Source organism: Marmota flaviventris, chromosome 2 (assembly GCF_047511675.1).
Source record: "Marmota flaviventris isolate mMarFla1 chromosome 2, mMarFla1.hap1, whole genome shotgun sequence".
Taxonomy (NCBI): Eukaryota; Metazoa; Chordata; class Mammalia; order Rodentia; family Sciuridae; genus Marmota; species Marmota flaviventris.
This window is the reverse complement of record NC_092499.1, coordinates 169,060,043-169,083,734: the sequence shown is the minus strand read 5'-3', so window position 1 is coordinate 169,083,734 and position 23,692 is coordinate 169,060,043. Positions and strand designations below refer to the sequence as shown.

The window sequence follows — 23,692 nt, the reverse complement described above, 5'->3', positions numbered from 1 at the left end:
ATATAGTTATGTAGAGTGGTCAGCCCGCTGTCTGTCTCCCTGCATACCTTTAAAAGGAAGTATCTGTCTCTTTAACTTTATGTGAAGTCTGTTGAACTTCATTTGTGCCCATTTTTAAATCAGTGACCTGGATTAAACTGTTGTAAACTGTAATTGGCTGGGTCAGGCATTTTCTAATCTGTTGGTCATAGTTGTACCACCTATTTAAAACAAGCCAGAGACTGCCTCTAATGCCAAACTCAGGGAAGCATTTCAGAGATATCACAGAAAAAAGCTTTCCCTTCCCCAGTTTCAAATTGGGGGGAAAAAGAGGGGTTACTTTAATATCATTTTTCCAAAATACCTCTTACCTTGTTTTGAACCCAAAACTCTGGGGCAGGGGGCGGGAGGAGTATTCAAGTATTCCCAACTTCACTGCAGATCTCCTTTAGAGATCAGCGTCTAAATCCGTCACCCTCCAAGTCCTAAATCCTTCCATCAGCCTCTGCACCTGCTAGAGTCCTTCACATAATAAGACCCTTTTGATGAAATTGGTACCCAAAAGGGAGATGAATATTTTAGTAGCAAGAATAGCAGTGATGTCTGAAAAGCATCATGTACTGGGCACTTAGGTTGGTCCTGGGAGAACCAGAGCTAGACCAGTGAACAATGATGCACGTGGATAAAAGCTTTCTTTTTATCTCTGATATGAGCTTTTTATATCAGATGCCTCTTTTTGCTATTCCTTTGAAAATGAAACCAAAGAGAAAAATTTAAAGGGATGGTTGTCAAGAACGAGAACATCACAGAACACATAAAGGTCAGCAGAGGAGGGATGTTTTGCCATCGTGTTCTGTAGTCTGCCAAATAACGAGGCCATCCTTGTTGATTTATTTTATTTTGGTGCTTCGAATTAAACCCAGTGCCTCACATGTGGAACATATGTTCAACCACTGAGCTAAAACTCGGCCCTCACCATCTTGTATTTTTTTTTAATAATATATATTAAAAATAAATATATGTGTATATAAAATATATATATATGTACTAAAAAATACATATATATTTTGGTACTAGAAGTTGAACCCAAGGACACTTTACCACTGAGATATCCTTGTCCCTTGCATTTTTAAATTTTATTTTATTTTTTTCTTTCTTATCATGCTTAGGGCCTCCCTAAATGGCTGAGGCTGGCCTTGAACTGGTGATCCTCCTAGGATTACAGGCATGCACCACTGAGGAGCCTGGCATCATCTTGTTTTCTAATCTGTCTTTTATGCTAACTTTTAGCTGTCCTGTAATTGTTTATTGAGGGTCCATTTTTTTCTCTGAAGATCTGTTTTACAGCATGTAATGTATAAAATGATAATTTCTCTCCAGGGTAAAAGCCTGGAAGAAAAGTTGGAGTCAGATAAAGAGAAGAGAAAACAAAAGAATGATAATTTATGGACTTATTCTGCATATTTAGAGAAAAGCCATTTCAGATACGTAAATGCAAGGTGGTGAACATTGGATGGCCACTTGTGTTTTAACATCATACACTAATGAGATATTCTTTTTTCATTTTTAGGTCTTGAATATCATCATGGCCAAACCTTATGAATTTAACTGGCAGAAGGAAGTCCCTTCCTTTTTGCAAGAAGGAGCAGTTTTTGACAGATATGAAGAGGTAAAGAAGAGCTATTAATCTTTTCACTGAAAACATTCTAATAATTATTTAAGCTTAATTACGGTATTGAGCAAATATTCTTTGACAGAAGTAAGAACCTCTTGGAGATTCATAAGTTGGAATAGTTAGAGGGAAGTTATGAGGTATAATATTAATGATACTCTAATTTATGATGCTCATCCTGTGCCACATATAATCACGACAGTCCTGTAATTTATCATCAAGTGCTCACCAAGTGCAAGACTACCTTCTAAGCACTTTGTGTGTGTTATTTGCTTAATTTCTCAACAACAACCTTCCAAGGTTGATACTGTTATTCTGGTTTTATGGATGGGTTTCATGGAGTAAGGGTTTTGCTTAAGCTTTTGGCGGCCTTTCCATATAAACCTTTCCATTTGTTAAAATGTAGCAGTGCTGGGACTTTGTGCTAGCCATTTACTTTGTTCATTTCATTGCACAGACCTTTGTGACCAAGGCTTTGCGTGCCCCTGCTTCTGTCATTTTTTATTTGTGCCCTTGCAAGGTGGCAGTGGCTCCAGGCTTCCTCCAGAGCTTGGGCTTTGACCAACAATCTGTTTAGCAGGGCAAGAGAGGTGAGGTGAAGCCTCTTTGCCTTGTAAATCTGTTGTCCTTGAGTCTGAGAGGACCAGAGGAGGGGTATGTCATGGAATTTATGTTGCCTTTAAGGTAAAGTAAAAGATAAGACTTCCTAAAACCATTTAGAGTCAGAGTTCTTTCCTTTTAAAATCAATACAATGGCTGTGCTTGGTGGTGCACGCCTGAAATCTCAGCAGTTAGAGGGGTTAAAGCAGGAGGATCACAAGTTTGAAGCCAGCCTGGGCAAATAAGCAAAACCCTGTCCCAAAATGAAAAATAAAATAAAAACAACTGGGGATGTAGTTCAGTGGTCGATAGAGCCTTCTGGGTTCAGTCTATAAATATAGTGTGGAAAAAAGGAAGGAAGGGAGGGAGGGAGGAAGGAAGGAAGGAAGGAAGGAAGGGAGGGAGGGAGGGAGGGAGGGAAAGAAGAAAAAGAAAAATATCAGTGAGATGTTTATGTGGCCTGATTAGCCAGCTGTCCCTGAGGTTGATTGTCAGATGCAGAAAGTAATTTTCTGTGAGGGGTTCTAACATGACTGAGGACTGTTGACTTGCTTTTCCCAGCATGTATCATAGAAGATGTATATCTAGTTGCTTTTATTTTTATATTTTTTTAATAGTGGACATTGAACCCAGGGACTCACATATGCTAAACAAGCACTCTACCACTGAGGCTCCTCCCCAGCCCCTTTAATTTTTTTATTTTGAGACAGAATCTTGCTAAGTTGCCCAAGCTGGCCCCAAATTTACAATCCTCCCGCCTCAGCCTTGAAGCATCTGGGTTTACAAATGTGAGCCACCACACCTGGCTTGATAGCTGCTTTTTAAGTAAACAAATTTGAGCATGCAAAAGGTGAGCAAGATGTCTTCACTATCCTTGTATTGAAATAAAATATTAAAGAGACACCTATTCATGTATCTGAAACGTTGCCACCAACAGGAAATAAAAGCTAACTTCATTTTGCTATAAGAAGGAAGAAAATAATATGCTTCTACCTAGTCATCTTGTTCCTCATCTGTTTAAAAAGCTTTCATGACTTTCCACTCTAGGATAAAGAAAACTCCGCAATAAACTCAAGGCCTTGCATAATTTGCCTTCTATGTAATTAGTACAGAATTGTTTACCTCCAGTTTCATACACGTCCTCTCCATTAACCTTAGCAAACCACTTATAATTCCCTCATAAACTTTTCTATTACATACTTATGTATGCTACTCTCTCTAGTCCTGAGATGTTCTTTTCTTTTTCTATTTGTTCTATTTGTAACTTGTTACTGGAAAACTCCTTCTCATCCTTTAGAACCCAGATGAGAAATCTTCACTTCTGGATATATTCCTTGAGTCATCCAGCAAGAGATATCACATTTGTCCTACCACTAACCTACCTCAACACATATTTCACCTCCTTTGCATTTTATTTAATATTTCTGTCTCTCCTACTATACTCTATCTTGCTTGAAGTCAAGGACAGTATTTTACTTATCTTTCAGTAATTTATCTGTAAGTTGCTGAATGTCTGTAACTGTAAAACATTGACAATGTCTAGTGTCAAAAAGGGTTTTGCACACAATTCATTCTAAGCTTGTCTGGTTTTTGTTTTTTGTTAGTTCTTTCCCTTCCTTTCTTCCTTCTTTCCATCCTCCCTGTCTTCATGACTCACTCTCTCTTTTCTTGTTTTTTTCTGGGAATGGAACCCAGGGCTTTGCACATGCTAAGCAAACATTCTACCACTGAACTGTACCCCTGACTATTCATTTTCAGATAACTGAAATGGGAGAGACTTCTTAATAATCCTTGACAATCCCATGTGTGGATCTGATCATCAACATATTCAAAATATCAGAGTATACTGCATGAAATATTTTTAAATAAAAATGATCATGATCAATCATTATATATAGTTCACACATAATTCAAAATAAATTATTTCCATTGGCTACTTATATTCACTATATACAACTTGGCAAGGAAGGTCAAAAACTAATTGAGAAGCATGTTCAAGTCTTTATCCCAGGTAAACTGTATCTAGGTTAGGTATCACTGTCACCAAGATGACAGCGTATGGAAAAAAAATATATATATATATATATTTTCCCACCCATTGCTAGGCAATAGCTGAGACCTTAAAACAAAATACAGATTAATGAGGGAAAAAAGCATACACACTTATTTAATGTTTTGTATGACATGGGCGCCTTCAGAAATGAAGATTCAGGGGATCAGGGAAACCTGGGTATACTTTTGCTTAGTCTGGTTGGATAGACATACAGAAGAATGACTGGACAAAGGGGATGTGATCAAATAATAAACTGGGAGGAACTTAACAGCTGCAGGATGTTTGTTCAGATTCTTCTCTGTGTCCCCAGGCTCTCAAAGAACATCCCCCTGCATGTGAGGAGGATCCCTCTGGGTCAGCTTGGTTTTTGTGGTTTGCTTCAGGGTAGAGGGTGGTGAGGGAAAGGCCAGAGTGACCTTCCTGCTTCTACTGTTGTTGTCTCAAATGCCAAAGTGCCATATTTTGGGATAACATCTCCTGAACCCCATCAATGGCCATATTTCTTTAGTATGAGCTGGTGTGCGACGATCTGTTCCACAATCTGTTCAGTGACCTAAAAGATTTGCAGTTTCCTAAGACAATTTTCCAGGCTTTTGAAATCTACAAGATAGTTTTGAAAATACTGCATAGCATCTAATAATTCAGAGATCATTTGGAAAACATTAAATAAAAACACTGGCTGGGTGTCTCTCCTAGTTTAATGTGTCCAAACAGAGAAAAATTACTTTTCTTTGTAAATCAAGTGAAATATGATTTGATGAACTTTGGTTCAACATTTGAATCCTTTTTTATTTCTTGTGATTCTTTTTTTTGGGGGGGGGTATTATTTGGCCTTTTGGTTTGAAATGTTATAGAAAGAGATACATTCATAAAGTTAAACTTATTTTTTTCCGTACGCTGTCATCTTGGTGATAGTGATACCCAACCTAGGCACAGTTGATATTTAGAATATGCTGGTTAGCTGTGCTTCCAAAGGCATTTGCTCTTCTTGCAGGTTCCTCGGAAAACAGGTAAAGTTAGGAGGAAGGAAACCTGGAACAAGTATTAAATGTCATGTAGCTAAGCTATCAACTTTATGGAGTGAGGTTCACCAGGATTTCAAGTAAATAAGTATTAATTTTATAAACGTATTTCTTTCTATAGCATTTCAAACCAAAAGGTCAAATAATATTTCAAGCTGGTTGATGGCCAGCTTTTGTTATTTCCCAATCTTAAGACATGAAATTCATTGAAGCCAGAGCCATTCAAATATTCAGTTGTAAAAACGTAACCACAAAAGGTGTTTCTATAGTTTGTGCATAAATAGTACTAAGAGATGACAGGTGATAGCCTGGGGAAAGAACAGGAATTAGAGAAAACAAAACCCAAGCATCCTGAGTGTCAGAGCAAAGGGACTGTCTTCTGAAGGGGCATAAGTGCAAAGCACCTATCATGTGGGTACTATATGGTAATAACTAATGTTATCATTTCACTGGACCTATCAGATGAACATTTAATTATACCCCTCATATTTGTTTTAAGAATGCAAGGAATTATTTTATGCTGTGAGTGAGCACTCACCAGATCAGGAAAAACAAGTGTTTAATGGTTACTGTTTACATATTTATTTGTTAATTAACATTATTTATTTATTTATTTGAGTGGTAGTACTGGAGATTGAACCGCAGGGCACTCAACCACTGAGCTATATCCCTGGTCCTTTTTATCTTATGAGACAGATTCTTGCTAAGTTGCCTAGGCTGGCCTCAAACCTTGAATTCCTCCTGTCTGTAGTCACTGGGATTACAGGGATGCCTCACTGTGCTGGATACTTTTCTTTCTTTCTTCTTCTTCTTCTTCTTTTTTTTTTTTACATGTATTGCATTCAAGCATTATTTTGTTCTTTCTGTATTACTGAGGAATTCTTTTGAGGCAGACTGTACATATACAACATTTCAGACATTACATATACAACAGTTTGTGTTGCATGCCACTACCAAACCTGTTTTCCCCTAATCCTGCTGGAATTACAGGTTGTGTAAAGGCAAAACTATTTTTTTGTGTGTGTGTGTGATCTAGTGATTGAATCCAGGGCCCTACACATGCTAGGCAACCACTCTGCTTTCTAAGTTACTTTCATTATTAGACTCTGTTTTAGGCAGCTTTTTCATCAGTGTGACCAAAAGACCTGATAAGAACAATTTAAAGGGGGAAATTTTATTTTGACTCACAGTTTCAGAGGTTCAGTCCATGGTTGGTTCACCCCCATAGCTCTGGGCCCAAGGTGAGGCAGAACATCATGGGGAATGGCGTGGATGGGGAAAGAAGGTCAAAGGGCCAAGATGCAGAGAAAAAGAGCTGTGCTTACCAGGGACAAAGTACAAACCTGAAAGGCACACCCCCAGTGACCTGCTTCCTCCAGCCATACCTCAACAGCCCACAGTTACCACGTAAGTTAATCCATATCAGAGGATTAATCCCCTGATTAGGTTACAGCCCTCAGAATCTGATCATTTCCCCTCCAAATATTCTTGCCTTGTCTCACACAGGAGTTTTGGCAGACTTCTCATATCTAAACCGTAATAGTTTCCCTCTTAAGCCAAGGAAAAATATTCTAGTCCCTTCGCAATTCTGAGCCCTTTGGGCTCCTTGAACCTGAGACTCTTGTTCCATATTCTCCTGAGCTCTTCCCTCTTGTATCAGTTTACAGGGTAATATGTATACTCAGACAAAATTTAAAAAGAGCTTTATCCTTAAGAAAAAGGCTCCTGTCCTAGGCCAGCATTTTCCTGGCAGAACATTCTTCAGTGTCTGACCTGATCTGAACCTGTGCTGCCCATGACAGCAGCCACTACCCAGGCTTGGCTATTTACCCCTTGAAACCTGGCTAGTGGAACCAAGGAACTGAGCTTCATATGATTTCATTTTAATTAAATTTCAATTTACATAGCTATAGGCCTGGATGAGGTAGATAATCACCACAAACTATAACCAGGTTTAAAACTACCATCCTCCTTTCCCAAAGCAAAGAGGTCATTATCAGATCACTTCCTTGCAATCTATAGTTTTCCCCAGCCATTTCTTCTTAGTGGGAGCCAGAACAGAGATTAAGTGTTTTATTGAAGATTTACCTCTATCACCAGTCCCCTTCTCATATCACAAGTCCCAGCTCAGGCTACCTTTTCTTCTCACTCATGGGACTTAATTTGTATCTAAAGTGAGCTGACAAGTCCTTTTCCAATGTCAAGTACAAAAATTACAATAAATCTTAATTAGCTTTATTTATTTATTTATTTGCAGTATTGGGGATTGAACCAAGGGCACTTTATCCACTGAGCTTTTTCCCCAGACCTTTATATATGTATTTTTTATTTTGAGACAGGGTCTCACTAGGTTGCTGAGGCTGGCCTCGAACTTGAGATCCTCCTGCCTTAGCCTCCCGAGTTGCTGAGACCAGTTTTACTTTTGACTCTAGAAGCGGGTAACACGCCATTCCACAAAATAGAATAAGGGTTCCAAGGAGCCCAGCAGATGAAGTTGTTTTTATACACAGAAATTGGATGAAGAAAACCAGAAACAAAGAATGGAAGATGAATCAGTCATTTAAAAGTTACTTTCCTTGTAAAGCCACTAGAGGAAGAGAGAAAAGTAATGGAAAAATAACTGATTGGGTAATTTCAGATCCCTTTTATTGACTTTCCTCTTTTATTCTCATTTTTAATTTTTAAGAATCACTGAATAACACACATAGAGTAAATTTTACCAAGTTTAAATATGAAGCATGATTTTCCCATATTTTTATTGGTGCATTATAGATATATATAGTGGGATTTTTGTTACATATTCCTACATGTACACTATATGGCAATATAATTTGGTCAGTATCATTCCCCAGTATTTTTCCTTTCCTTCTCCTTCTCTCTCCCTCTGGTCAGCATCCCTGTTTTATATAAGGATCAAAACAAAGGGAATTTCATTACCTTTCCAATTGAAAATGACCTCTCTGAGAGACTTGCCTATTATCTCTCTCTCTTGACTTCATGGAGGGTCAGGTAATAACCTAGTTTTCATTTAGTGATGTGAACCATTAGTGTGAGTGATTTCATTTTGTTTCTAGTCTGGAAAGTGCAGACGTTCAGTCCTTGATGTTTCTGGAACACGGGTGAAGCCTTCCTTATACATTAGCCTCCCACCTCTGCCCCACAAGCTCCTGCCTTTCACACCCACAGATGTGGAGGAAATTGGTGCTTACAGCTGCTGCTGTGTAACCTGAAACAATTTTTATAATTGCCAGACAGAGGATCAAAGTACAAGAGCCTAAAGAAATCCTGGCCCAGAGTGGAGCAGGCTAACTTTGGCCTCAGTACAAGGCAGTCCTGATATCAAATTGGTGCTAGAAGTGGTGGTGCATGCCTGTGATCTCAGCAGTTGGGGAAGCTGAGGCAGGAGGATTGCAAATTCAAGGCCAGCCTCAGCAACTGATAGAAAATTGTGGGACACCTTGAGGAACTTGGTAAAAACCTCTAGCAGCTTACACCCCATAGGTTGTGCATCAGTGAAGCAAAGCCTTTGCCAAATATAATTCTCAAAAGACTAAAAACACAACCCTTGAAGAAAGTGTTTTGATTTAAAGGTTTATTTAACTCCTTAGTGAGGACACCAGCAGGAGGTAGAGTCAGTTGTAGGAGGACTTGAGGAAGACAAGTTTTATATAGTCAGGAAAGGAAAGCTGAAATAAGCTTTGTCAATTACATACAAAACTCGTTAATGCCCAAGAGGGCCATAAAACTATGACCTATTATGTGGTTGTCTTTTTCTACTAGACGCAAATCATCTGCCTCTCCATGGAACCAAAACCAAATAACATCAACGACAAAGAAACATTTTCAAATTAACTGTTAAGTTCAAAGGATGTGGGCACTAACTATGATTAGCAAGTCAAAGGTGCATTTTTCTATAGATGTAATTTGTTCTTGGGTGAGTTTCTTAAAACAGTGCTCCCAAGTATAACTGAAAAAAAATACATAGTAATCTTGTTATTGTATTTCCAAGTTTGGGTAATTTAATTTGTAACCAAGGTTAGAATATTGAGCTTAAAGAGTAAGAATAGAATTGTACCACTTTACTTTTATTTACACAAAAGGATACTTATGGGGCTGGGGATGTTGCTCCCTGGTACAGCACTAGCCTGGCATGCACCAGGCCCTGGATTCTAATCCCGGCACTGGAAAATAAAATAAGGAAAGAAAAAGAATATAAAGATACAGAGAAAAATAAGCATGGTATTTGCAGGGAAAAGGATGGAGTTGGAGAATATTATGCTAAGTGAAGAAAGCCAATCCCCCAAACCAAAGGCCAAATGTTTTCTCTGATATGAGGATGCTGATCCATATGGGGATGGGTGGGGCATGGGAGAAATGAAGGAACTTTAGATAGGGCAAAGGGGATGGAGGGGAAGGGAGGGGGCACAGGGGTAGGAAAAATGGTGGAATGAGATGGACATCATTACCCTAAGCACATGTATGAAGACTTGAATGGTGTGACTCTACTTTCTGTACAACCAGAGAGATAAAAAATTGTGCTTTATATGTGTAATATGACTTAAAGTCTATGCTGTCACATATAACAAATTGGAATAAATAAATAATTTTTAAAAAACATGCATACAGAGCTATCATCATGATAATGTTAGTTACTATTTCAACTTGTAGAATCAACCTAAAAGTAGACAAAACATTTAATTATTGTTAAAACAAAACAAAACAAAAAAACCCTAACTTTACATTTAAAGTGAGGGTCCAGACAAATGTTGGAATGTAGAAGAGGCTGGAAAAATGCAGGAAAAACCAGAGGGTCTATATGTTCTGTGGGAGATAAGGTTAAGTGCAGGTTTCTCAGTCTGAAACTCCAGGCATGTAGCATGTGGCCCTGACACCCTCCACTTCCACCCCTTCTCTCTTCTCCACAACCATGTTGTGATGAGGAAGGTGGTGGAATGTGTGTCTTATAAGAGAGGAAGGGGCAGCAGGCTGAGGAGACTAACCCAGGGAACTTCAGAGAGGAGGTCTCTTTTGGACTGAGTCTTGACTGACAAGTTGAATAACCATTCAAAACACAGCTAAGATGAAGGCCAGGCCAAAGGTTGTGCAGGGGTCTCCATGGTGACCAGACATTACACTAGGGGAAGTGACCTGTCCAGCTGGGGCAGAGAGTAAGTAAGTAAGCTTGTACTGTAGATGGCTTTACTTTCCAGCCCAGTGCTTTGGCACTGAATCCTGAAAGCTATAAGGGAACCTTTTGCTAGGTTTTCTGCAGGGAAGGGGTAAGGCCGCGATAACGAATACAAACAGGGCATGATGGATTCCTTGTGTCATTAGTCTGGGAGTGTAGAAGTAGGGTCGAAGGTGGGATTAAAGTGACACCAAAATTTTTCATTTTGTTTTAAATGTCCAGTTCTAGTCTGAACTAAGGTTTGAAAAGATGGCAAGACAGCCAATAATGGAACTAATTATTCACCTGTGGACAAGGGACAGTAATAGGTCAAATACATAGAGAAGTAAAGGAGTTTTTAAATATGGGAATGAATTAAAGGATCTCTCTCTCTCTCTCTCTCTCTCTCTCTCTCTCTCTCTCTCTCTCTCTCTCTCTCTCTTTCTCTCTCGTCCTGGGAATTGAATCCTGGGCCAAGTGCTCTACCACTGAAGTGTATTCTCAGCCCAAGGTTGGAATCTCTGGCCCAGGAAGCTGAGTGCTACAAGACAAAGATAATGCAGGATAAGGGGTACCTTCATGGAAGCACTTATGTTGTTTTTAAACCTTAAAATGGGAAAAAGCTAAAACCGAAAATGATAGGACCATTGTGTCTTCTGTAACACCTGAGAAATGTTTGCCTATAATAGATTTCACAGCAGTATGAGTTAAAAATAAGTTCAGCAGAAAGCGAATTGGTTGACCCAGTAAACCATCTAAGAGGATGGGCAAATGGGTGCCTCTTTCCCCTCCATCCTCAAGTCCCAAGGTGACTCTTGGTATCCCCATGGGATTGAAGAATGGGGTCCTCATGGTCTTCTTCACTCAACCTCACAAGCCTGAGGCCCTGGGTTTGATCCTCAGCACCACATTAAAAAGAAAGAAAGGAAGGAAAGAAGGAAGGTTGGGAGGGAGGGAGGGAGGAAGGAAATATATATATGAATGAAGAGGGGTTTATGCCAAACAGTTATTTTAGATTTTTATAGCAAGATTTTATGGTGAGTTACCCTAATTCTTATCGTAGGAATATGAGATCAACTCAAGACTGAGGTTTGGGCCCCAGTCAGTTTCCTAAATCTCAGCACCCCTGCCCCGTGTCTGCATATTAGTATCACCTGGGGAGCTTTTACAAATACTGATATCTGCTTTCTCCTGAGATATTATCTAATTGCTCTGGTTTGGAGCTGAGGCATTATTTTTTTAAAAAATCTGTATAGGCAATCTTAATATGAGTTAAGGTTGAGAACTGTTGGATTAAAGGATTATCTGTTAGAAAATGGTTTATGCTAATCTAAGAGTAAGTTATTGATCACTCCTAGGTGGGAAATGATACTGAGGATTTATCTGGTTGAATTGAAAGTCTGTTCATGGCCCCCTACAGTGGTGCACCCCTGTAAACCTAAGGACTCAAGAGGCTGAGGCAGGAGGATCTCAAGTTGGAGCCCAGCCTGGGCAACTTAGTAAAACTCACATGCCTCAAAATAACAAATACAAGGAACAGGGACGTAGTTCAGTGTTAGGACATTTGCTACATGTGGGAGGCCCTGGTTGGATCCCCAGCACTACCAAAAAAAGTCTGTTTATGCAGAAAGGTTTGAACAAATAAATAAATAAAAATATTCACAGAATATTATAATTAGGGGTACCAATGCATTTTTAAATATTTATGTCTGTATATCACACATGATATTGCACATGAATTATTTTGTTAAAGTTATTATGCTACCACAAACTATAATTACAGCTTAGCAATGTTAAATAATATTGAGTTCAATGGACCCTTAAGTGACTCAGATATGCACTTTGTTTTATCAAAGGCAGCATTATTTACATCCGTTTATAATTATAAGGTACTGAAAGAACAAAATGCAGTTTTCTAGGTAAAATTTAGAGTAGGTTAGAAAATATAGAAGGGTTTTGTTGTTGTTGTTGAATGCATTGTCCATTACAGCTAAGATGAGACATATTCACTTAACCGGTAGTGCCAGCTGCTGTTCAACATGGCCAAGATAAACAAGATATCAGTGACCAAGACCAAGTCTCAGTCCTTGAGGATTTTACAGTCCCATGGCAGGAGATGGGCAGTAAATCCATGAACATAGCGATGAGCCAACAAATTCCTAATGATGTTCAATATAATGACACAGGAGTGAGCAGAGAGGCAGACACTGAAGAGTAGGGGAGGGGCAGTGGTGTGGGTTAGGTGGTCAGGGAAGCCTTTATTCTAGAGGCAACACTTAATGTGACTGTGAATGGGAAGGAGGAACCAAACTGGCCAAGAACTAAGGGAAAAGCATCCTAAGACATGGAACCAATAGGTACAACACACTGAGGCAAGAAGAAATTGATATGTTCAAAGAGCAGGACTGAGGTCTGGAGTGGGCATCACGAGCAGGGCCATCATCAAAAGAGACGTGGGCAGAAGTTTCTATGCTCTAGAGCACAGTTCCCTTTCTCCCCAAACCCCACCTCCTTCCATACTTTGTAATGGGGATTGAACCCTGGCACACTTTACCACTGAGCTACATTCCCCAGTTCCTTTTATTTTATTTTTTTATTTTAAGACAGAGTCCCCTTAAATGGCCCAGGCTGCCTTGCAACTTGCAACCTCCTGCCTCAGCCTCCAAAATTGCTGGGATTTTAGGTGTGCTCCATCATGCCCAGCTTCAAAGCAGAGTTCTCAACATGAGGTCCTCAAACTGGCATCATCAGCACCACCTAGAATTGTAATAGAAATGCAAAGTCTTAGACCCATACCACAGCCCTACAGAATCAGAAGCTCCAGGGATGGGCCAGCCACATAGGTTTTAACAAGCCCTTCAAAGAAGTTCAATGTGCACTCAAGTATGAGAACAAATGGGGTAGAACCAGGCCTAAGAGCTTGAATTTTATTCTGAATGCTATCTACAGAAGGCCAATTTCAACAGGGATTGAATCGTCTGATATACATTTTGGAGACAGTTATACTGGTAACTGTATGGAGAATGATTTGTAAGGGTGGAAGGTATTAGCTTTCAGTCACTGTAACAAAGTATCTGAAGTAATTAACTTATAAGGAGAAAAGTTTTACTTTGGTTCACTGTTTTGGATATTGCAGTCCAAAATCAGGTGGACCCATCACTTTTGGGCCTCTGATGGGGCTGTCAGATGGCAATGATGTGGAGCATATAGCAGAGCAAAGCCCTTCTCCTAGAGGTTGGGAAGCCAAAAAAGAGAGAGCAGGACAGTTCCAGAGTCCTACAGGCCCCTTTGAGGACATACTCCTAATGATGGAAGGGTCTACTACTAAGGCTCTCCTCCAGGAGTCGCCACCATCTCCCACTAGTGCCACCCTAGGGACCAAACCTTTAATCCATGGGCCTTTCAGGGTCATTCAAGGTCCAAACCTTAACAGGGAGCGAACACCAGGACTGGAAGGAAGGCGAACTGGAGTCTTTGTCCTTCCACTTGCTGGCTGGGTCTCTGCAGGCAGTTTATTTGTGAGCTGGGATCTTGCTGTGTTGCCTAGGCCAGACTCAAACTCATGGGTTTGATTGACCCTCCATCTTCAGTCTCCCGAGCAGTTGGAGCTGCAGGTGTACACTGCCACACCCAGCCCCCAAAATATATCTTTTTTTTTTTTTTTTTTTAACAGAGCTGGGTATTGAACCCAGGGCCTTGCCCATGCGAGACAAGCCCTCGACATCCCTACCCCTCACAAGCCATTTTCTTAACATTTCTGAACTAGAAAACAGGTGCTGTGAAGGCAGGTGGGTCAGGAGAGCGTCTTTTTGTTTTTTAACCTATCAATTTTGGTTTTGTACCCACCTGCCTTCTGTTACCCTTCATCCACATTTCTCATCATCACAGCCGTGTGGCTTCTTCCTCATGTGATAAGAAAGCTATGGCCAGGCACCAGGCATTATATCAGTTGGCCTGAAGGAGCAAGAGCTGACGTCAGCCAGGCTTTTATAAAAACACGGAGGCCCATTCCTTCCTCCACATCAGTCCTTGAAATAACAGTGCTGATAATGTTATCTGGGTTCTCATACCCCGAAGCTGAGAGCTCATTGTCATCCAAGCATGAGACCTTTAAGGAAAGGTTTTGTGGTTTAGAAAGTTCCGGAAAGTAAGCAGACTTGAAGACAATAGCCTTTGGTTTAGTCATGACCCTGACATTTACCAGTATGACCTTGAACCAGTCCGTTCACCTGTCTGAGCATCAGTCTCACCTCATATGGGAACAATGCCAAAGGGTCCTTTGAGAAGAGTGAGTCACCCTACATGTGGAGGCCTCTTCGAAGCGAAGAATCCATCATGGCTGACACCATATCTGTTTTGTGTTCCAGGTGCTCTCCCTGAGTAAATAAAATATTCCACCTGTAAGTTGGGAACACTGTTAGAAACTGTAAAGAGCTTTTGGTAGTCAGCTCTGAGCACTAAGCCTTCTAATAATCATGCTAGTATTTCTGGTACTAAGTGGCTTTTGGCCTCTCCCCACTTTGATTCTCTGCCTTCATTCAGATGAGGTGTTAGTCATTTAACAGAAGTGCACCATCCTGGGTTTTTGCCACACAGGTTCCCGATACCCTTGTGCTCCTGTGTGGGTGAGGTTAGAAGAGCAGTTTAAAATCACAAAGTTTACAGACCCCCGCCCCCCAATCCCTATTCCTCATAGTGCATGAGCTAAAGAATGAAGAGCCACTTTTGGTGACAAGGAAGGGCTGCCTTGACTGGAGCAATGAGAACGTGCAAGTTGAGTGACAGGTGTGGCAACAAGTGATAAGTCACACAGATGGATGTCCTGTAATTCAAAGGGAGAAATCTTAACGTATTGGAATGAGCAGAGATGGTTCCCTATGGAGGGATTAGCAGACCTCGGTCTTGACTGGCTGTATGGTGGAGTTACAGGGAGGCAAAGGGCAACAGTGAGCCTGGGGATGGCCCACCGGGAGCCATAATCTCAAATCAGAACGGAGCCATAAAGATGGAAGTTAATGGAAGGAATGAGCATATGCTAAGAATGAAAAGAGACAAGGGTTTACACAGACTCAGTTGTTAGAAGGGACATCAGTAGAATAGAACTGAGGGACCAAAGGGGAGAGAGGAAGGGAGGGAAAGGGGAAGAACTGGAGAATGAAGTTGACTAGATTGTGCTGCGTGCAGATATGAATACATATCACAATGCACTTCAATTTTTATGTAACTATAATGCACCAATTAAAAAAAAATACACAGCTAGGTGGCATGCCTGTAATTCCTATGGCTCGGGAGGCTTATTGTGAGTTCAAAGCCAGCCTCAAGAACTGCGAGGTGCCAAGCAACTCACTGAGACCCTGTCTCTAAATATTAAAGTACAAAATAGGGCTGTAAATGTGACTCAGTGGTTGATGCCCTTGATGAGTTCAATCCCTAGTACCAAACAAGTAAGTAAATAAATAAAAGACCAATAGATTACAGAAAGGGAATCAGGGGAGGGAGGAGGAGAGAGAAAGAGGAAGTACTTCAGATTAAAATGAAGCAAACTGTTATATGCATTTATGAATATATGTCAAAATGCACCCCACTTTTAATGTGTAACTGAAATGCACAAATTTAATAAAAGAAAAAAAAGGCTCCATGATTGTCAATAATTGCATCAACTTCTGCTACTTAATAAGCCACTCCAAAGCTTATGACTTCAGACAGCAACATTTATGTGGTCCATGATCCTGAGTGTCAGCTTCTGGGCTGGGCTCACTTGGACACACTTGAGGGTTTTCTGGGTCACCTGTCAACTGTCTCACCTCCACAGCACCTACCCAATTTCTCATGGGGCTCGTTCTTTCTTGGGTGCAGCCTATTTCCAGCACATTCTGTAGGTCACAGCAAGTCACAAAGCAATCCAGACTCAAGCAGTGGGGAAGCACATTCTGCTGCTTGATGGGAAATGGGAAGTCCCATTGCAAGATGTGTGGATGCAGGGAGGTGGCAGGATCACGGCCGTGTTTGCGAGTAGCCTCAGTTCTGTTATGTGCTCCTATGCAATAGGTCAAGTGAAAAAGCACAGAGCAGGTTCAACACAGTTATTCTAGAAAGCACCACATATTGCATATTTTGGGTTTTGCCTACCTGGCAGTCACAACTACCACCCTTTGTCATTAGAGCACAAAGGCGCCTTGGAACATAAGCAATATGTAAGTAAATGAATGGACTCTGTTCCAGTAAAATTGGAGATTCAGAAACAGGTGGCGGACTGGATTGGACCGGCAGGCAGTAGTTCCTTTCATCTGGCTCAGAGGACAAATGATGCTACACAGAAAGGGATAACAAATTAGTTATGATGATGACTGAATAATTTCAGTTTCAATTAATTATTTCTAGTGCTTGTATTATTTGTTCTTATATTTTTGATTTCGTCACCCTCCATTTCTTTTCCTTTACTCAAAGGATTGTTACACGGGCTTTTGCTGCATTAACAGAGTGTTTTTGTGTTTGGTTTCTTTGCTCTTGCTTTTCTCTTTCTTTCCTCTCTGTGGTGTTACCTTGGGTTTGCTTTTCTTCCTTTCTTCACCAAGGTGGAAGGTAATTCTATATCTCGGAAGAGCAGAAGCATCTGACCCATGAAATAGTGTCTGAGTCAGTCTCATGGAAAACTCTTAATACTGAGATCCTCACTTCAAGGGCACGAGAAGGACAGCTTGTTTGTGGGAAGACACGAGACGCATCCATTAAGAAACTAATGAAGGAAATCCAGGGTGGCATTAGATGTACAAGGAGCTTGTGCAAACAAAACAAAGCAGGAAGAAAGTGTGTAAACAATAAGTCAACATAATTAAAATAGAAGAACTAACTGAGCAGCTACTTATACCTGTCAACTATAACTGCTGTATAAAGAATTGGGTTAATACTCAGTGGTAAAATTAGAGTGATAGATTCCCCACGGCTTCTTTTCAGCCTACAATGTAGATAAGAAAATGCTTGATATTTGTTGCTTCAAACCATACCTCTGGGTTGTGGGTGAACAGGGTTGTGTCGACCAGCATGTCCTTCTAATTAGGATTGATGAGTGGGGGCTGCCTTGTGGATCTCTAGGCCAACAGTGGAGAGGCCCAGGGATTACTCTGGCTTCATTCTCTTTCCATGGTTTTTGGTTTTTTGGTGTTTTTTTTTTTTTAATTCTGCTTTTGATGTATGTGGTCTAGCCACTGTTTATGGAAAGTACATTCAAGCATGAACACGTGAAGAGTCAGATGAAATATGCAGCATATTTCAAAGTGAGGAATTCTGGAAACCAATCTCGAGGCATAAAATTGCATTTCTTTAAATCTATGCCACTGCATGTGAGTTGCTGTTGTTTCTAAAAATTATGAGGAATTATTTTTATTCATGTTAGTTTTTTCGGAGTTATTTTTTAGAAAGGTTGCTGTATTAGTCAGGATCCTCTAGACAGAACCAACAGGATTCCTACAAGAAGAGATTTATTGTGAATGATTCCTCATATTACTATGGATGCAGAGAAGTCCCAAGATCTTCTGTCTGTCTGCTCAGGGCCCAAAAAGTCAGGGCTATAGTTCCAGTCCACAGCTGTGTGTGCCAGTCTGAGCCTGAGGGCCTGGAGAACCAGAGCCCAAGTGTCTAAGAGCTAGAAAAGATGGCCATTGCCAAAAGTTATGTTTTACCAATTCTCAGGGCATCCCTTACTGCAGTAGAGTTGATACATAAATTAAGTATTACAAGTGCTTTTTAAAAAGTCCTTACACTATAAATATCTATTACTATGATCACTCAGTAGGTGTCAGACTTATGTTTGACAAATGGTATACAATTTTTTTTTTTTTTGGTACTGGGGATTGAAACCAGGAGGACTTTTCCACCAAGCTCCACCCCCATCCCTTTTGTTTTATTATTTATTTTGAAACAGGATTTGCTAAATTACTGAGTCTGGCCTCTTATTTGCAATCCTCTTGCCTTAGCCTCGCAAATCACTGGGATTGTAGTTGTGCAACATTGTGTCCCTCGGCTAGCATTAAGTTACCAAAGCCTTATAGTAACCGCATTGTTCGGTAGACTTTTTTAAACCATCATTTTACAGTCTACAATACTGGGACTAAAAATGGCTCAACAACTTGCTGGAGGTTCCATAAGCCTGTCACAGGCTGGGCAGAACAGTTCCATACCAGCCAGGGGGACACTAGTTCTCTAAGTACAGCCCCAGACCAGTCACATCAGCAGTACCTGAGAACTTCTCAGAAATGCAAATTATCAGAACCTATATGATCAGTAACTCTGGGGCTACAGTCCAGCAATTTGTGTATAAGAGTATTCCCAGGGATTCTGACCATGCATCTCAAATTTAAGAACCATTAGGCAGAGGTCAAGGTAAGGATTATTTGACTTCTTAACTTAGAAGGAAAAAAAATGAATTCCTTTGAAAGTTCTCTACAACTAGTCTCCCTCAAACAGGCAATGCTGATAAAGAGAGGAGAAACTCTTGGATAGAAGAGACTTCTTTTTCTAGAGTGGATGTATTCGATTCTGTTGGGCCCTTTGTATACCAGGCTCATTGCACCCTCAGGTGTCGTGAGAATTACATGAGATTATTTTCCAGAGTTTCAGAAGAGTAAATTGAAGTTCAGGTCACTTAAGGAATTGTCAGCTAATCAACACAGAGCAAATAGTGGAGTTGGTTTCCAGAACAGAGAACATCCATGCATCACAGAAGGCCTGCAGCAGAGAATGTTTCTGAAGCTATGTATGAATGTGAAAAATTCATAACTGAAAACAGTGTTTCTTGCCGGGTGTGGTGGAGTAAGCCTATAATCCCAGTGGCTCAGGAGGCTGAGGCAGGAGGATTGTGAGTTCAAAGCCAGCCTCAGCAAAAGTGAGACCCTATCTCTAAATAAAATACAGAAAAGGGCTGGGGATGTGGCTCAGTGGACAAGTGCCCCTGAACTAAATTCCTGGTACCCCCAAAATAAAATAAAATAAAAACAATGTTTCTAAAGTTCAATCTTGGAAGCTAGAACCAAGAATCTGTTTAACTCACCATTTGCTTTAACTGTTCTAGACCATAATGTTGACACTACTAAGTTTTTAACACAATCCTTTTAGGGAAATGAGAATGGAAAGAATTTACTTTTTTATAGAATTGTCCCTAAGTGCCCTTAAAGAGCACTAGTACCTCTCCCTGATGATCAATAAAAATCAGCCTATACAGTTAGAAAAGAATTAACCAGGACGTTTTTAGTCTCTAATTGTTTTGAGGGATAAAAAGGTAGGTAAAAATGTACTTTATGAAAAGAACATGGTATTTCCTTTCAGTTGCTAGAAATAGAGTTAAGATGTCCTCAGCTGGAAAGCCCATGTTTTTTAATGCTTAACATTAGTTTTAATAAAGTATTAAGAAGGACCTGTCCAGGCATGGTGGCTCACACTTGTAATGCCAGCTACTCAGGAGGCTGAGGTGGGAGGATTGCTGAGGTGGGAGGATTTTCCTAAGTTTCCTCAGAAACTTAGGAAAACCCTGTGTCAAAATAAAAATGAAAGGACTGGGGATGTAAATCAATGGTACAGTGTCCTCAAGTCAGGGTTCAATCCCAATATTGGAAAAAAAAATCACGCTTTTTAAAACTACTTTCTCTGAAAGCCATAAATAATTAGTACATGTTCTGAAATAGTGCTTTGTCAAATATTCATTGAAATGAGTGGGCAGAGCTGGTATGGATCCTCAGGTATCTAGCCTGACAGCTATGTAGGCGCTTCCTTGCCCTTCTTCTTGGGTATTCTCCTTCCAAGTGCCTAAAAGGGCAAATGATCCTTCTAACTTTAGGAGGATGCAAAAAAACAGCCTCCTAGTTTTTGAATGTTCAGCCAAGCCAAGTTGCCAGGATGTTGTTTGCAAATAGAGAAAGGCTTTTGTACTATGTGGTATTTAGGGTAAAATCTTTGCCAGCCTTCTTTCCAAAAGCTTAAAATACACCAGATTTGGTGAAGGGCATGGGTTTTGAATTAAACAAAAGTAGGTTCAGTTACGGCTTTGCTACTTAGAGACAGGACCTTTCTTGTTTGGAAAGTGGGAGTTTATAATACTTACCTTGCATTGCCATTATAAGGAATAAATAAGATGGATGGTTTTTAGAATTTAAGTCAGTTTTCTGTCTTCTGGTTTAAACTTTTAATAGATTTCCACTTAATTGCAAGTAAATTATTATAACCTTTTGGTGACCTCAAGATCTACCACTTTGTTGTTCCATCCAAGTTCCCTAAACCTAGCAGATACAGTGTGACCACAAGACCTTTGCACTTGCTGTTCTCTCTCTGGACTGTGAAGTCTCATGTGTGTGCTCTCTCCCTCACATATCTTCAGTCATTATGGTTCACTTACTCACTTCATTCAGATTCTGCTCAAATATTACTTCCTCCAAGAGATCTTGATCACTCTTCTCATCTGCACACACAGGCTCCTCACTCTTTGGGATATTTTTTTTTTATCTTATTCACATTTGTTACTTCCCGATATTTATTTATTTGTTGTTCATTGCAAAAATATCCCTAGAATTATTAGTCCTGAGGGCAGAGAGTCCTGAGAGCAAAGACTTTGTTTTTATTTATTGCTGTATCTCCAAATGGAATTCATTCTTTTTATCACTCAGTACATATTAAATAAGCACCTACTATGATCTGCTAATTCTTTAGCTGCATATCTGAGAGTCAACTTTGTTGCTACTTAAATGTTTCCTAGTTTTCTGTTACTTTTAATTTTTTTCTTAATGTATTCTTTGGTACTGGGGATTGAACACAGGGATGCTTTACCATTGAGCTATGCCCCAGACTTTTATTTTTATTTTCATGTTTTATTTTGAGATACGGTCTCTCTAAGTTACTTAGGGTGGAGATACATTGCTGAGGCTGGCCCCAAAACTTCTGCCTAACCTTCCGGATTTGCTGGGAATACAGTTAAGCGCCCTGCCCTAGGCCTGTTTCTTGGTTTTTTAAAGACTTTTAAGGATCCCAAAATGGGTACTGAGGATGTTGTTGAGAGATCTGGAAAAAAGATAAGCAAAAGAGAATCCATGGTGACTTGGGAGCCAAGTTCGCTTCATCTCCCCTTCCAGGGGAACCTGCGGACCTTCGCAGACTCAGCTTCTGGCGGCAGCATCTCCAGGATCCCTTTGCCCTTCAGGGTTCTTGCCGGCTCCGGACAACTGAGCGCACCACAGATCCTAGAGCTGGGCCCTTTTCCCCCAGATGAAGCTCCTGGGGTGGCCTTCTGTGCCCAGCAAGTGCCTGCCTCCATCTGGGGCAGCTGATGTTGGTGCTCTACTGTATATAGTCTGAGATTCTGGGATCCTTCATCACCAGTGCCATAGCTTTGAGGCTTACATATCCCAGATGACACATACAAAGGGGTGACCTTAGCATGCAGTTTTCCTGAAGGAAAACGTTTTCCAAAGCTTCCCTGTTTAAATGGGAAGTGCACACATGCAAAGGGAAGTTCCCTGAAAATCACGTGAGATTCCTTTCAGGGACTCTATTCAGCATCCTCACACCTTCTATACCCTGTTCTTCTTAGATCTTCCACTTTAGATGTAAGAGGTAAGTCTTCTATTTTACTGTTGTTTTTTTTTTTAATGAGTATAATTCACTACTCTGAAATAACTTGAGTTTTCATTAGAAATGCTTTACAGGAAATAAAAAATCAGCCTCTCATGTTTTGAGCTCATCTCTTAGAGTTTCTTTGTGGGTGGTGGGAGACATATGTGTTTTTAATATCTATTGAAAATATTTATTGTAAATCCTGTTTGTTTGTCCCCTTAGCTCTGAGGAAACTGGTCCTCTTTAATTTGTCTTCTTTTAGTTGCTAAGGAAACCATTTTGACTAAGGTGACAGTTTTCCTGACCAAGAAAGTTAGAGTGACTACCCACCCTCCTGGGAGACATATTTTGTTGACTTTCTTCTTCCTTCTGCAACCAGGAGTAGTTGTTGAATATTTTTAGGAATCCTTTCTTCCGTGTTCTCTGGCCAGAATCAGGGACTGCACTTCAGTGTCCTGGGACAGCATGTGAGCATCCAGACTCTACCTGAGAATCCCACATCAGAGATGCCGTAGGGAGAGAGAAGGACAAAGACAGACAGACACAGAGAGTTTGGCATCTTGCTGGGCATGGTGGTTCCCATCTGTAATCCCAGCTGTTTGGGAGGCTGAGGCAAAAGGATTACAAGTTGGAAAGGCCAGCCTCAGCGAGGCCCTAAACAACTCAGGGAGATCTTGTCTCAAAATAAAAAGTAAAAAGGGCTGGGGATGTGGCTTAGTAATAAAGTGCCCCTGGGTTCAATCCCCAGTACCAAAAAAGAAAAAAAAAAAAAAAGAGTGGACAAAGAGTTTGGCATTTCAAACTGGCTGATATTATAAATTAATACCAAAGAGTAGATATCTTTTTCCTGTAGCAAAGGAGAAAAAAATGGAAATTCATAACTATGGCTGACCACAACATAAGTAGTAAAATGCAGTTTGGCCCATTTGAGGGGCTGACCCAAAGCCTTCCTTTTTTCCCCAAATTATAGATGAACTGATGGAATTCTCAAGCCAAAGATGATGTTGAAACTTTATGTCTCTGTCTGTTCAGGCTGCTATAACAAAATGCCATGCACTAGATAGCTCTGAACAACAAAGGTTCTTCTCACAGTTCTGGAAGCTGGAAAATCCACATTTGAGGGTACTGGGGAGGATCCCTTCTAAGTACTAGATGGCACCTTCCTGTTTTTCCTCAGGTGGTGAAAAGCACCCAGGGGGTCTCGCTGGGGACTCTTTTAAAAGGGTACTGTTCCCATCCACCTCCCAAAGGCTCTCATCTCCTAATAATACCATCTTAGAGGTTAGGATTTCGGTATTTTAATTTGAGGGGACACAGACATTCAGGCCATAGCATCTTCTTAAGCATCAGCAGGCCAACTTTCAGGTTCTTTTTTAAAATAGAAAATGAAACTCAGGAAAGCTGGCCTGCCTTCCTCTTGTTGCTTTTTAATTACCTCCATCGACTCCTGCAAGCCAGGTCACTTATAAAGTTGAGGATGTTCTTCATTTCTGAGGTGAGGATAAAATGAAAGGAGAGGATTAAATCTCTCCACTTGACACTACAATAAGTGTCCTGTGTATCTCACAGTCCTTGTTGAAGTGAGCACTTAAAAATGCCTGTGG

The 23,692-nt window shown here is 40.4% G+C and overlaps 1 protein-coding gene across 13 annotated transcripts in view; it reads left to right on the top strand.

The window, feature by feature from the left end:
- The window catches only part of Plcb4 (phospholipase C beta 4), a 394,666-nt gene that overhangs the window by 220,005 nt on the left and 150,969 nt on the right, over window positions 1-23,692 (top strand). For all 13 annotated transcript variants that reach the window (XM_027955170.3, XM_034636405.2, XM_071608749.1 and 10 more), the window contains one exon: window positions 1,550-1,648. In XM_027955170.3, coding sequence (XP_027810971.1) covers window positions 1,565-1,648 — 84 coding nt within the window. In that variant the 5' untranslated portion in view covers window positions 1,550-1,564. The remainder of the gene's footprint in view (window positions 1-1,549; window positions 1,649-23,692) is intronic.